General features: G+C 38.3%; 1 protein-coding gene across 9 annotated transcripts in view; it reads right to left on the reverse strand.

Moving 5' to 3' along the window:
• Window positions 1–12987, reverse strand: part of MPDZ (multiple PDZ domain crumbs cell polarity complex component) — a 160749-nt gene that overhangs the window by 8195 nt on the left and 139567 nt on the right. For all 9 annotated transcript variants that reach the window (XM_070480511.1, XM_070480517.1, XM_070480514.1 and 6 more), the window contains 6 exons: window positions 8538–8712; window positions 6257–6402; window positions 5443–5526; window positions 5068–5261; window positions 2929–3076; window positions 308–394 (listed from right to left, as the gene is read on the reverse strand). In XM_070480511.1, the coding sequence (XP_070336612.1) occupies window positions 308–394; window positions 2929–3076; window positions 5068–5261; window positions 5443–5526; window positions 6257–6402; window positions 8538–8712 (834 nt within the window). The remainder of the gene's footprint in view (window positions 1–307; window positions 395–2928; window positions 3077–5067; window positions 5262–5442; window positions 5527–6256; window positions 6403–8537; window positions 8713–12987) is intronic.

Here is a 12987-nt window from a genome sequence, read left to right on the forward strand (position 1 = left end):
TAAATACATGCTATCTTGGTAGGCTTTATAATATATTAATTGGTTCATTTTTGAGATTATGCAAAAGGAATCATGTCAGAAAAGAAGAATGCTTGTGATTAAGTTTCTCAGAATGACTCACAAACTACTTAAGAGCTTCACCTTGCTTGCCTGTCCAGTCCCATCTCTCAAACTCTGTACCCTTAGCTGCTCTGCCAAGCTGCCAGGCCTGTGTTGAGGACCCTGGACAGATTGACGGGAAAGGCCATCTTCGAACTCCTTTCGGCCTCTGAACTGCATCACCTTGATGAATCCCACAGCTACGCACCTGGCTGCTTTGAGACGGTCTCCTCTCCGAATGGAATGGACCAGTTTTGACTCTTCCGACTTCCAAGGTCACTGTGCCGAGGGAACACTAGGGGGAGGTTGTTTGACAGAAACATTTAAATAAAACGCTACAGTCAGCTTTAGGATTACACTTTATTCTTTATGCTGGGTTTTTGAAAGTCATGTTTCCTTTGGAATTTCTATAGGCAAGGAAAGCTCCCATCCTTTGTGGAAAGAGGTTTTTCTAAAGCATTAAAACCAGTAAAAATTTTAACAGCCAATCAGTAGCAGCCACACCAAGTGTCTGTCTTGCTAGCTTATGATTTATGGAGAGGGTCTCTGTCCAGGCAAAGAGAGATGGAGAATCCACCAATTCTCTCATGCAACACACTAATGTAGAGCCAAATGTGTGAAGGAATTTGGATTTTAAAAAACAAAAGCAATAAATATCCACTATTGCAACAAGTTGCTCTGCGTTCAATAGCAGAGGTACTCAGATAACATAAGCTCTCTACTGCCACACTGCACCTGAATAGATCTATTACGCAATATTTAAGCCAAACTGCTGTAAACATCAAATGAGAATTGAGGGAAATTTCCCTGTTGCCCTTTACGAATAAATCACAGGCATGCAAGAAATGCTATACAGTCTAATGTGGAAGTAGCAAAATGAGGTGGGTGAGAACTGGCTTTCTGGAGTCAGATACTCTGGTTTAAATCCAGTCTGTGTGATTTACTCGCTGTGTGAACTTAACAGATGTCTACCTTGATAAGTCTTTTACCCTGCATTTTAAAAAACAGACAGAGATCATTATACGTTGCTGTGATAGAATAATCCACGTACAATGCTCATCAAAATGTCAAACACAATGCAGTATTGTCAACTGTGTTGCTTCCAGTTTTTCTATTATAACAAACAGCACTGCAATGAACTTCAGCTGTGTAAAATTTTCTGTGTACTGAGGATTACTGATACAAGACTTTAAAATGAAGAATTACTAAGTCAAAACAACAAAATGCAGCAGCAGTTACAAATAGCAGAGCTACAGGGATATTTAAGGCTCTCATTATATACTGGCAAACTGGTTTTTAAATGGGGATTTAACTGGTTTAATGTTACATTATGGATGCCTCCTTCTCTATCTTTGAGAGGTATCTGTCTCACAAAATTAACTATCATTTTAAATTTATCTCCTGAAGGAATCGACTTCTCCTTAAAGAACTCTAATTCCTTTATTTTTTGAAAATAACTCCAAGAAGGAATGATATTTTAAGTGTGCTTTACTAATAACTAAATTTATATGTACATATCAGGTCCTATGGAAACCAGAAGTCAACAACAATATGCTCACTTGAAATCCCTCTGTGAAGCTAAGCTTAACGACTGAAGAGGTTCTGACTAGAATCTGAGACCTCTGACATTATCCACTGCTGTTTAATATTGTCATCAAGTTATACGCTCATGTTACTGAACATGTACACGTGACATGGATTCTGATGGCAAGAGGTTTCTAGTCAACTTTGAACGATACTTCGGGTCATAAAAACGCATGGTAGTTAAAGGAAAACAATGAGATAAGAATTGATAGGAAATACATCTAAATTTCCAAGAACTGTATTTTTAAGTGATCATTCTGTATTTTATAACTCATTTTTTAAATTAGACTGGGGCTGCCTTTCCAATCAGCAAATGATTTTTCACGGAATTCACTTTGGAGGAAAGAGATTTCACAACGTAAAACATATTTAAGCTTAGCAACAATACCTTGGGATGGAGGTCTTATAATTACTGAATTAACAACAGTGGTAACTGTTGAAGGTACTGCCAGGTAAATCTGCAAACACTGTTCCGCATTCTTCATCTTTGGAGAAATACTCGGTGGCAAAAAAGTTCATCTGGTTTTTTTCCATAAGATGGTGCAAAAAAAAACCCTGAAACTTTTGGCCAACTCAATATAAAGATGTCCAACTTAGTGCGCCCAGTAAAGGGTTAGGGCGGGGCAGAGCCGTCCAGAAAGCATGACTTTCAGAGGTACCCTGTTTGCCCCCTCTGATCTCCCGCCTTTCTGTGGGAGCATCCCTGCCAGGATAAGATTCTCCCCTTATGCCAAAGGTCATAAGAATACATCCAGGTATAAATATGGAGGCGGGGTGAATTGACATGAAAACATTTTTTTTCTCTTTTGTGGCCTGAATATGTGCTTTTCTTTCAAGAAAAGAACCACGTGACAATCACTTTATGATAAAACATCTGCTAGGATCACAGATGCTCAGTTCATAGTTCTTACTGTGTGTGCTCCCTCACTCAGCCATGTCTGTCTCTTTGCAGCCCCACAGACTGCGGCCCGCCAGGCTCCTCTGTCCATGGGATTTCCCAGGCAAGAATACTGGAGTGGTTTCCCATGTCCTTCTCCAGGGGATAATACTTAACACTGTTCTATAAATACATAACCACATAATAAAGAGCTGGTCGTAAGTGTAGAGATTAACACTGAAGCATGTCGTCTAACATATAAACATGTCTTATTTGAGAGAACAGAGCAAATAAATACTTGTTGCATACGGCAGCTCCTTCTTCTCCTACGCTATTACACATAACCATTTACGGCACTGGATTTCTACCTTCAGCAGAGCCGCGACGGCTTCCTGCGTTGCATGACGGACGTCTTCTCCATTCACCGTCAGTATCTGGTCTCCCTGTAGCAGTCGCCCATCAGCATCTGCAATGCCTCCTTTGACAACATCGGACACAAACACTCCAGTATCATTTCTGCAAGTGTCATTTTAAATATCACCGTTATTATTTTTTTCCAAGTGGAATGCAATGCTTATTTAATGAATGGCTAACATTTTAGAATTGAAAATTTTACTTCTATTTTTATGACTTTAAAAGTTTTATTGCTTTATCAACACTGGTGAAACTGAGAACTTTGTATAATAATAGTATCTTATGTCTTTATAATACTTTATAGATAAAATATATCTTTCATAAGCATATTTATTCAAAACTTATAAACTGTGAGTAGAAGTGGTTATTATACACATTTTATAGGTCACATAGCTACTAAATGGCAAAAATAGGATTTAAGAGTCAGTCACTGGGAGAAAAATCTATTGTTCTTTCTACACCATAATGAAGCCTTGAATGGATATTGACCTGTGCCTACTTAAGTATGTTGCTATTATCAACAACATCATTAACATTACTTAAAAGAAACAACGGATGTGTCTCAAACTAAAACCATGTGTTACTCAAAATTAAGGACCTTTGCTGTGATGTCTCATTTAAATCATTATGGGTCTAACTTTCATACAAGATAGGTTTATGCAAAATGAACACATATTAAACTTATTCCAACCTTCTTTTCATAAAAGTATAAATAACTCAATGACTTCCTGTTGAGATATAAAGATGACCATGTAGAAACACTGAGTAAGGTTAACTGCATCACTTCCTCTTGTCAAGGTCTTGACCTCAAACAAGTCATTTCATCATTTGACACTCTTTCCCCATCCTTAGAATAACTGTGCTGGAATTTACTAGATTAAATATTTTTTAACATTACCTATATCTACATATTTAAATAAATTAGGTATTCAATTTATGTAAATTCACCGACTTGCTACCCCAGGCCTCTTAATTTACACTCTCTGTTCCCTTCAGATGGTGTGCTCTTGTCATACTGATCCTTCTCTCTAGAATATCCTCCTTCCCCTTTTGTTAGATCACCTCTCACATATCACACTTCTAGCTTCATCTCAGGCACTTTTTTTATAAAGCAGTTTTCCTAACCTACTTCCCTTAATTAGGGTCACACAATCCCTTTCTCCTTTGCTTCCATGGATTCCTCACAATATGTTTCTGTCTCTCATTAATAGATTCCTTTGTTGCAAGAATATATTTAATTCTCGTTTACCAAACAGTTTTCAGATGTTAGCATTCATGCCTCCTTTAACTCTATTCCTCAGAACCTAATGGCTCTCTTGGCACCCAGCAGGTCCTCAAAATTACCAAAATGCCTTTTTGTATTGTTGCTGTTGTTCAGTTGCTAAGTCATGTCCTCCTCGCGACTCCATGAATTGCAGCACGCCAGGCTCCTCTGTCGTCCACTATTTCTCAGAGTTTGCTCAAATTTATGTCCACTGAGCTGGTGATGCTATCGAACCATCTCACCCTTTGTCGCCCCCTTCTCCATTTGCCTTCAATCTTTCCCAGCATCAGGGTCTTTTTAATGAGTCAGTTCTTTACATCAGGTGGCCAGAGTATGGGAGCTTTAGCTTCAGCAACAGTCCTTCCAGTGAATATTCAGGGTTGACTTCCTTTAGGATTGACTGGTTTGATCTCCTTGCAGGGATTCCCTGCAAGGGCTTCCCAAGAGTCTTCGTCATCAACACAATTCATCAAATCTTTGGCAATCAGCTTTCTTTCAGCTTTCTTTATGGTCCAACTCTCACATCTATTCACAACTACAGGAAAAACCACAACTTTGACTATACAGACCTTTGTTGGCAAAGTGATGCCTCTTTTTAATATACTGCCTAAGTTGGTCATAGCTTTCCTTCTGAGGAGCAAGCATCTTTTAATACTGACTAAAAAGTCTAAATCAGCATCTTCTGATGTTCCACTGCTGCGTGGACTGACAATAGCTACCTACAGAATACAAGCAGTTGATAAAGATTCTACTGCTGCTAGTACTCTTCAAAGAAATGTCAGTTCAATCCTTTCCAAGAAATCACTGCCTTTGCCCTGATTAGTCATACCTTTTACCAACAATACTCAACCCCAGGCCTTTCCCTGGCTTCTTCTGCAGCTCGACGGTGAGGGTGTCATACACATCCTCCTCTTTGTATGGGGCCTCATCTCTGTAGAGCGTCAGGCGCACCCTCTGTGGTGTCTGTCTTAGGACATTTATTGCTTCATCATGTGTGGCCTTCCTCAAGTCAATTCCATTTACCTGTAAGGAAGTGGGACACAGATGGTGAGGGAGTAGATGAGTTGAGTAAAGTGAAGAAAGATGGAAAAGGGAAGAAGTGGGGGAGAGAGAGGAAGGGGAGGGGCAGGGGGAGAAACACAGACCACCCTCCCCACAGACGCCCTTCCTTTGTGGTAAAGGTCAAACGCACAGCATTCTGTACCTCTAAAATCTGATCTCCAGCCCAGAGTCTTCCATCTTTACATGCTGCTCCTTCTTCATAAACTTCATGGATAATAATGGCACCCTACGGGCACAAACAAAACGAACCATGCTTCACCCCATCCTCCCTAGGAATGGTGAGCAGAAATTCAGTCAAAGCACACTGTACTCTCATAGACACTGATAAGGGTTATGCACGGACTGTATCCGTATGTGAGTCACATGTTGAAATTCAAAGAAAAGCATAACAAGACAATCTGCTGTAAGTCTTAAAGAAACTTATATTTCTTTCAAATGATAGGGCTTTTTTAAAAAATTTATAAAATATGTAAATCACCCACACACTTATTTATAATAGATACACATCACCTTTTCTATCCACAAATGAAATTAACAGGTATGCCACACCTTTCCTATCTACAAGTGGAATGAATGGCTTTTAAATGCATTTTTGACAATTAGAAATTTTTGTCTATAAATTATCCAATTTTTCAGATGTTTCCTCAGTATGGGTCTAACCCAATGATATCCAGTCAGTAAAAAGAAAATTAAAATATGGCAGGAACTGGTAAACTAACACAAATATTTTGAACCTAAAGGGCACAATCACAAGTATAAAGGAATATTACTAAGTCAGTGTTGACTTACTGAAAGTAAATGAGTATTTGCCCCACAAATTAAAATAACAAGAAATGATACACTTTTCTAAGTCTTTGTATTTCATTTCATATAGCTGATGGAAATTTCCCTGCAGTGACCTCTCAGGGATCACTGAAGAGGCTGCATATTTGCAGCATCTCTGGCTACATCCTCACCAGCAGTGTGTCGGATCCCCCAACAATGCTCAGGCCCAGTCCTGTCCGCCCTTTGGAAATCTCAATTGTTGTTTCACAGCCTGGGATGATGGGACAGGTTGCAGGATCAGAAGCAAAGATTGCTGGTGTTGACGACCTGCTTGTACCTAAAAGTAAGTTTAAAATGAAATGCAAATAAAAATTGATCAGAAAGCATATACATCAAACTCACCACACTGGTTGCCTTGGGGGATGGAGCAGAACCATGGGCCCAAGTTTGGGGACAAAGAAGACTTCAATCCCACCTTAATCTTTTAGTTGTATTTAAAACCATCCGACAAATATGACATCATCATTGTTACCTTAGTGCAGTGCATGCAAAATTACCTGTAAATTATCATCTGCACTATTCTGTATTTTTCTTTAATTACTGGATATAATAGGTAAAAGGAAAGAGAACAGAGTTGAACTTAACCACTAGTTTCACTCTGATATTCTATGTTTCATGGGAGCCAAACAAACGTCTTAAGAAACTATGATTCATAAGACTTGGAACTGAAACGTGCGGAGGAGACCTAACTCACATTCAGGGAAGACAAAGCGTAAAGGACATCAGTAACTCTGGTCACGGTGCCTGCCGCTCACGGCTTTTCAGGTTTCTGATTTGGTTTTCTTTTCATCCTGCCCTAGAGCATCTCTCCTTATGTAATCAAATCATACATGCAACTGGATTTCATATCTGAGTTCATAACACATTAAGTGAGCCCCACCTGAAGTTTGTTTCTTTATGTCTTGATGTTTCATAAACTTGAATATTAAATACTGGTACATATATGCTCAAAATTAAATAAATAAGATTATATTATGAAAAAATAAGGAGAATATAATCTCATACTCTGTTGTATGAGAGCCTTCATATCATGTTTGGTGATATATCAAAAAGCATATAGCAAATAGCATATTCAGACAAAGCTGGTATACTTGATAGATTAGCTTTAGAGAAAACATTCTTTTTAGGAATCAGAGGCAGACTAGTTTCATGCTCCTGAAATGGTAAGAACAGGTGCAAGATATTTTCCTTTATGCTATGTTTCTATTTAGCATTTTATATGTTTATAGACAATGCTATTTAGGGATCAACTTCATATTGAAAAATTAGAAAATTACCATATTTTTTAACATTTTAGAGAATTATGCAGTCTTTCTAAATAAAGGATTACTTCCATTAGATGTTTATTACTTTAAGATTTTTTAGCAATAAGGTCCAACTGTATAATACAGGGAACTATATTCAATGTACTAGGATAAACTATAATGGAAAAGAATATAAGGAGAATGTGTGTGTATATATATATACACACATATATATATACACACACACATATATACAACTGAATCAGCAGAAATTAACACAACATTATAAATCAACTATACTTCAATTTAAAAACAGACTTTTAAACCAACTATATTACAAATGTTTTATGCTGCTGTTTCATTAAAAACCTGTCAAAAGAACTGAATGTTTCAGTTTAGAAACCAAAAGAACTTTTTTTCTCCAAATGCAGAAAAAGCCAATGTGTTTTTAACTACTTTTTTAAAATGCCACAAAGCTTGAAATGTACTTTTTTACTGAAAATCAGTGTGATTTTTCTGAAAAAGAACCTCAAAGGAATAATTTGCCTCAATGTACAAGACTGGCATTTTAATGACATGAGAAACTGGCATCCCAAGCTCCACATCCAATAATTTCATCTACTTCGTCCTCTTTGACTGTATCTGCCGTTTACACCCAAAGGAAGAACTCATATGCACTGTGTACATGTGACAATGAGTAACCTTTTAGGAGTCTGATATAATGCCAGGCAAAGTTGATTCTACCAATGAAGTGGTATCATGGTATCCATATTAAAAACGAGAATACTGATGTTCTAAGAAGTTACATTACTTGCTCAGTAGTATAAACAAGGAATGTACAAAATGAGGTATCTCATGTATTAGTAAGATACCGGGAGTCACAGATACTCTTGGCAAAAGATCCTTGGAGAGCAAAGAGTATCACTCCTTCGTCTTAGAGACAGGCGAGCAGAGGCTCAGAGCGGCTGGATGGGTTTCCCAAGGTTCTATGGCTGGTTAATGTACAGCAGCAGATCCCTTCTCTTTATACCATCCTTTCACCAGAAGGCTGTCGGACCACGGCCTAGCAGGCAGTGGACTACACACAGGCAGATGGCTCCCAAGCAGGGACTTCATACCGAGTCTGAACACGTCACATGTGCGGAACTAGCAGAAGAGCAGCCCTTACTTCGCATCGGCTCTGGCTCTGGAGAGCTGGGCGGTGGGACCACTGGAGACTGGGGGCTGCTCTTTTTTTCTCCACTGGCTGCAGCAGTTACTGAAGTAGTAGCCTGGGAGTCTGGATTCTCAGCACGAACCGTCAATTTCACTTTTGTCTTTGCGGTTTTCAGGAGGTTAATAAACTGGCAGGGTGTTGGTGAGAGGAGAAATAAAATTAAAAGCAACTTAGTCGACTTACACACAAAAAAGCCACTGTGATAGCTGTAATTGGAAACATCTATGATTGAGACAAGAGTCAGAGGCAAACTTTTTCCCTGTCAGGACTCAAGAGGTCAAGAAAGCATGGCTGCAGTTTCTAGTCTTTTTTTAATTTCCTGATACTGATTAAGGTCAAAAAGTCTACTTCAGACTATATTCTTCATTATATAACAAAGGGTTTTCACTTTTAACATTTCTAATTAATATTGTTCATTTCTCTGGATCCTTACAACCTTGGAAGAATATGAGGTGCTTTACCCACTTCTGGTCATAGCAAACACCCTCTACAACAACACAAGAGAAGACTCTACACATGGACACCAGATGGTCAACACCTGAAATCAGATTTATTACATTCTTTGCAGCCAAAGATGCAGAAGCTCTATACAGTCAGCAAAAACAAGAATAGGAGCTGACTGTGACTCAGATCATGAACTCCTTATTGTCAAATTCAGATTTAAATTGAAGAAAGTAGGGGAAATCACTAGAACATTTAGGTAAGACCTAAATCAAATCTCTTATAATTATACAGTACAAGTGACAAATAGATTCAAGGGATTAGATCTGATAGACAGAGTGCCTGAAGAACTATGGATAGAGGTTCCTTCCTGACATTGTACAGGAGGCAGTGATCAAGACCATCCCCAAGAAAAAGAAATGCAAAAAGGCGGTTGTCTGACAAGGCCTTACAAATAGCTTAGAAAAGAGAAGCTAAAGGCAAAGGAGAAAAGGAAAAAGATAACCATTTGAATGCAGAGTTCCAAAGATAGCAAGGACAGAGAAGTCTTCCTCAGTGATCAGTGCAAAGAAATAGAGGAAAACAACAGAATGGGAAAGACTAGAGATCTCTTCAAGAAAATCTTCAAAAAATTACAGATACTAAGGGCATGTTTCATGCAAAAACAGGCACAATAAAGGACAGAAACGGTATGGACCTAACAGAGCAGAAGATATTAAGAAGAGGTGGCAAGAATACATAGAAGAACCATACACAAAAGATCTTCATGACCCAGATAATCACGATGGTGTGATCACTCACCTAGAGCCAGACATCCTGGAATGTGAAGTCAAGTGGGCCTTAGGAAGCATCACTATGAACAAAGCTAGTGGAAATGATGGAATTCCAGTTGAGCTATTTCAAATCCTAAAAGATGATGCTATTGAAGTGCTGCACTCAATATGCCAGCAAATTAGGAAAACTCATCAGTGGCCAAGGACTGGAAAAGGTCAGTTTTCATTCCAATCCCAAAGAAAGCTAATGCCAAAGACTGTTTAAATGACCACACAACTGCACTCATCTCACACTCTAGCAAAGTAATGCTCAAAATTTTCTAAGCGAGGCTTCAACAATATGTGAACAATGAACTTCAGATGTTCAAACTGGACTTAGAAAAGGCAAAGAAACCAGAAATCAAATTGCCAACATCAACTGGATCATCAAAAAGCGAGAGAGTTCGAGAAAAACATCTACTTCTGCTTTATTGACTGTGCCAAACCCTTGACTGTGTGGATCACAACAAACTGTGGAAGATTCTGAAAGAGATGGGAATACCAGTCCACCTGACCAGCTTCCTGAGAAATCTGTATGCAGGTCAAGAAGCAACAGTTAGAACTGGACATGGAACAACAGACTGGTCCCAAATCGGGAAAGGAGTACATCAAGGCTGTATATTATCACCCTGCTTATTTAGCTTATATGCAGATACATTATGTGAAATGCCGGGCTGGATGAATCACAAGCTGGAACCAAGACTGCCAGGAGAAATACCAATAACCTCAAATATGCAGATGACACCACCCTCATGGCAGAAAACAAAGAGGAATTAAATAGATCTTGATGAAGGTGAAAGAAGAGAGTGAAAAAGTTGGCTTAAAGCTCAACATTCAGAAAACTAAGATCATGGCCTCCCATCCCATCACTTCATGGCAAATAGACGGGAAAATAATGGAAACAGTGACAGACTTTATTCCCCTGGACTCCAAAATCACTGCAGATATTGACCACAGTCATTGAATTAGAAGATGCTTCTCCTTGGAATAAAAGCTATGACCAACTTAGATAGCATATTAAAAAGCAGAGACATTACTTTGCCAACAAAGGTCTGTCTAGTCAAAGCTATGGTTTTTCTAGTAGTCATGTATAGATGTGAGAGTTGGACTATAAAGAAAGCTAAGCACTGAAGAATTGATGCTTTTGAACTGTGGTTTTGGAGATAACTCCTGAGAGTCCCTTGGACTACAAGGAGAACCAACCGGTCCATCCTAAAGGAAATCAGTCCTGAATATTCACTGGAAGGACTGATACTGAAGCTGAAACTCCAATATTTTGGCCCCCTGACGTGAAGGACCTACTCATTTGAAAAGACCCTGATGCTGGGAAAGTTTGAAGGTGGGAGGAGAAGGAGATGACAGAGGATGAGATGGCTGGATGGCATCACCAACTGGATGGACTGAGTTTGAGTAAGCTCTGGGATTTGGTGATGCACAGGTAAGCCATGGGTCACAAAGACTGGAACATGACTGAGCAACTGAACTGAACCACTTATGTTTCTATATACAATCTGAAGCAGCTTACATAAACATTTTTAATAAAATGGGAACATTTATGTAAAAGCAAGAAAAAGAAAATTATGCAAGAGAAGGATCAAGCCAAATGGAACATTAAAAACATACAAATGTGGGTTAAAAAATAAAACCTATACAATTATTAAAAGTGGTGCTGGAAAAACTGGACGGCTACATGTGAGAGAATGAGAACACTGTACACAAAAATAAACTCAAAATGCATTAAAGACTTAAATGTAAGGCCAGAAACTACAAAGCTCTTAAGAGGTAAATAGGCAGTACACACTTTGACATAAATCACTGCAAGATCCTCTTTGACCCACCTCCTAGAGTACTGGAAATACAGAGGAAAAATAAACAAATGGGACCTATTTAAACTTAAAAAGTTTTTGTATAGCAAATGAAACTATTAACAAAATAAAAAGACAAACCTCAGAATGGGAGAAAAAATTGCAAGCGAAACAACTGACAAAGGATTAATCCCCAAAATATACAAGCAGCTCATACAGTTAAATAATAGGAAAAAAAAAAAAAAACAGTCCAATCACACAATGGGCAGAAGACCTAAAGAAGATATATAAGAAGATGGCCAATAAATACATAAAAAGATGACCAATATAGCTTATTATTAGAGAAAAGAAAATCAAAACTACAATGAGGTATCAACTCACAACAATCAGAATGGACATTATATATATTAAAAAAAAAAAAAACACAAGCAAAAACGCTGGAGAAGATGTGGAGAAAAAGGATCCCTCTTGCACTGTTGGTGGGCATGTAAGTTGGTACAGCCACTATGGAGAACAGTAGGGAGAGTCCTTAACAAACTGGGAATAAAACTACCAGATAAAAACCCAGTAATAAAACCCAATGATCACACTACTGATTTATACCCCAAGAAAACCAAAATTCAAAAAGACACATGTACCCCAATGTTCAATGCAGCACTATTTACAATAGCTAGGACATGGAAGCAATTTAGATATCCATTGACAGATGAATGGATAAAGAAACTGTAGTGTACACACACACACCCACACACACTGGAATATTACTTAGCCATGAAAAAGGAACAGGTTTGAGTGAGTTGCAGTGAGGTGGATGAACCTGGAGTCTCTTATACAGAGTGATGTAAGCCAGAAAAACAAATATCATATATTAACACATATACATGGGATCTAGAAAAGTAGGACTGATGAACTTATTTAGAGGAAAGAAGTAAAGATGCAAACACAGAGAACAGACCTGTGGACACAGTGGGTAAGGAGAGGTTGGGAGACATTGGAGGGGATACATATATAGTTATGACGCATTCACACTGATGCATGGCAGAGACTACCACAACACTGTAAGGCAATTTTCCTCCTTTTTGGAGGACACAAACTGAATTTTAAAGTGATTTAAGCATCTTGCTGGCCACTACAGAAACAGACACAGTGGCACACCAAATCTCAAAGAAACACAGTTTTTTGTTCTTTTTTTTTTCCTAGCACATGAAAGGCTAAAGTGAAAGTCCTAGCAAGTACAGTATTAAGATCACTTTTGGGAAGGAAGAAACTGAGGCATATATAACTATTTATCCACAATAAAAGTTATAAATTTAGTGTCTGAGTCTTAAAGTCTGTTTATAAAGC

This window comes from Odocoileus virginianus, chromosome 18, assembly GCF_023699985.2.
Source record: "Odocoileus virginianus isolate 20LAN1187 ecotype Illinois chromosome 18, Ovbor_1.2, whole genome shotgun sequence".
Classification (NCBI taxonomy): Eukaryota; Metazoa; Chordata; class Mammalia; order Artiodactyla; family Cervidae; genus Odocoileus; species Odocoileus virginianus.